General features: G+C 48.3%; 1 protein-coding gene across 1 annotated transcript; it reads left to right on the forward strand.

Annotated features, from left to right (window-relative positions):
- Window positions 1–1,174: 1,174 nt before the first annotated feature.
- On the forward strand, window positions 1,175–2,398 carry LOC138864185 (uncharacterized). The gene is made up of 2 exons (XM_070130254.1): window positions 1,175–1,797; window positions 1,909–2,398. The coding sequence occupies exons 1-2, from the start codon at window positions 1,175–1,177 to the stop codon at window positions 2,396–2,398; spliced, it is 1,113 nt and encodes a 370-aa protein (XP_069986355.1).
- Window positions 2,399–2,500: the final 102 nt, after the last annotated feature.

Consider the following 2,500-nt stretch of genomic DNA (forward strand, 5'->3'; position numbering starts at 1 on the left):
CCCCAAATCGCTTCATGCACTTTAAGGTATCAAAGAAGCCTGAAGACTTTGACAATGCCTACCAGGTGGTTAGGGCATTGGAAAAGAATAGGGAAATCAGACTCTCAATCCGAATGAGGGCATGATCATCGTGCCCAAAGACAAAGCCACCCTTAGCTTCCTGCAGGAAACCAAGGTGCTCAAAGATGGGAGAAAAGTGTGCATCTCGCCACTGATCTCCCAAGAGGCTCGTACAAGCTCAGGACATACGTCCCAGAGCCCTTGAGGTGCTTCACGTGCCAAAAATTTGGGCACCACCAGGCCAACTGCAAAGCCAAAGCTAAATGTGGTGTGTGCAGCAAGGCATATGAAACAGAAGTGTGCATCAAGGCACACAAAAATGGTCAGGACACAATTGCCAAGTGTCCAAACTGTGCCAAAAGGCATCATGCCTGGAGCCTGGCTTGCTCTATCAGGAAACAGGCTGTCCTCAAAAAGCAGGAACAAGCCAAAAAAAAAGAAAAAAAAAAAGCGTCCTGACTTTATCCCAGCGCCCCCAGGCATCTATGTCTGGGGTCAGAATAAAAAGGAAGACTCCCCGACCTCCTAACAGGAAGGAGACACCTCCCCAGCCAAAAATGGATACCTCTAATTCAGAGGAATTCCCCAGGCTTGCTAGTGGTAAGAAAAAGAACCTAAGGAAAAAAGGTTCAAAGGCCACAGCGAAGGTCCCCCCAGCAGACGATAACCTTTTCTTCAACGAGAAGGATATGACTCCTGTTGAGTGCTGCAGTTTCTGCAGTAGCAACAGCCTTGGGGAGGACTAGTGAGGAGGCGAAGAAGGCAGTCCAGGACGCTATGATGGCTATGACCCAAACTGTTGCAGCACTGAAGGGAAGGAAGCTCGAAGCCTCCAAACCGAAGCAGAGCCGCACTCCCCTCCCTAAATCCTCGAATGTCAGGCTAGCTTCGGGAGACACGGCAAATGAAATCCAGCTAGTTTGTCAGAACAGACTGAAAATGTGCAGCAGATGCCCTCACTACAGGCCGAGTCTGTACAGCAGAGGAAAGTGACGAAAGGCGAGGGGAAGATGGAAGCTGCCAGATTTAAGAATAAGGCGAGGGACGTACTCCTACGGTTGGCTAGAGGGAAAGGCCTACGTCACCTGCTGGAGGAGGTTCCCACAACCCGTCCATGAGAGGTCTCCCGAAGGTACACAAGCCAGGTGTGCCTATGAGACCGATCACTTCTGGCATTGTCAGTGCACCCCATCGTTTGGCCAAGTGTTTGGCGAAATCCCTCTCTGCCGCCATGGGAGTCATCAGTGATTCTCACCTGAAGAACTCTACGGACCTCATCAGGCGTCTGCAGAGTTCTGTATACAAAAATAAAAAACTGGCTAGTTTTGACGTTAAATCCCGTTTTACAAATGTACCCACAGATAGAGCAATCCAGGCAGTCGAGAGGGTCATCGGCTCCATGGTAGATGACGGACTTCAACTGCCTAAGCACTACTTCATATACCTCGTGAAGTTGTGTGTGGACTTCGGCTTCTTCGAGTTCGCTGGGGAAGAGTACCAACAAATCAGTGGCCTCGCCATGGAGTCCCCTCTGAGCTCATTCCTGGCCTGCCTCTCCATGGAGACGCTGGAAAGGGACCACTACAGGGATATAATCGGCAGGCACTCGACTTGGCTTCTTTACATAGATGATGTCCTCGTCATCGTCCCTAGGTCGTGTTTGCACCATATGCTGACGCGGTTGAACTCCGTCCTCGAGAAAATCCAGTTCACCGTGGAGGAGGTAGTGGATCAGAAGTTACCTTTCCTGGACACTCTGATCCATCGGGGTGATGAAGACCTACGTTTTTCTGTATAGAGGAAGCCGACTAATAAAAATGATTATATCAATTATTACTCTGCACACAGCAATAAAATGAAATCTGGGATTGTGATTGAGTTCTTCCTCCGGGCACTGAGGATTTGCAGCCCTGAGTTCCTTGAAAGTGAAGTTACCTACGTAATTAATTCCTTCAGGAAACACAAATACCCCAAAGGTCTCCTGCTGAACCTCAGAAAGAAGGCGGAGAACATACTTTCAAGATCCAACCCTGTGATGTCTTCTAATTCTCTTGTATTACCACCATGTAAGCTCTCCCAGGCTATCAGCATATACTTTGCCAATACAATGAACATCGCCAGTATACCCAGGGAAAAGAAACATGACCTAATACGAGAAAAGAAACAACGGAAAAACAACCCCAATGGTACAGTATATCGCATACCCTGCAACGGCTGTGATAAGACATACTATGGTGGAACGGAACATGGCTTCAACACCAGGATTTACGAACACTTCCAACGCCATGGTGGTTCATGTAGATGTAGTTGGACATCTACCGAACTGGAAAGAAGCTGAAATAATCCATGAAGGATTAAGCTAATACAAAAGGAAGGTCATGGAAGATGCATACATTGCGACAGAGAAAAATATGAACACCGCATCCAAGGTCGCGGCAGC

The sequence above is a fragment of the Penaeus vannamei genome, chromosome 15 (genome assembly GCF_042767895.1).
Source record: "Penaeus vannamei isolate JL-2024 chromosome 15, ASM4276789v1, whole genome shotgun sequence".
In the NCBI taxonomy this organism is placed as follows: Eukaryota; Metazoa; Arthropoda; class Malacostraca; order Decapoda; family Penaeidae; genus Penaeus; species Penaeus vannamei.

Coding starts and splice junctions, on each gene's coding strand:
- LOC138864185 (XM_070130254.1), top strand. CDS start 1,175: ATGAGAGGTCTCCCGAAGGTACACAAGCCAGGTGTGCCTATGAGACCG. Junction 1,798..1,908: donor GAGGAGGTAGTGGATCAGAA/GTTACCTTTCCT, acceptor CTCTGCACACAG/CAATAAAATGAAATCTGGGA.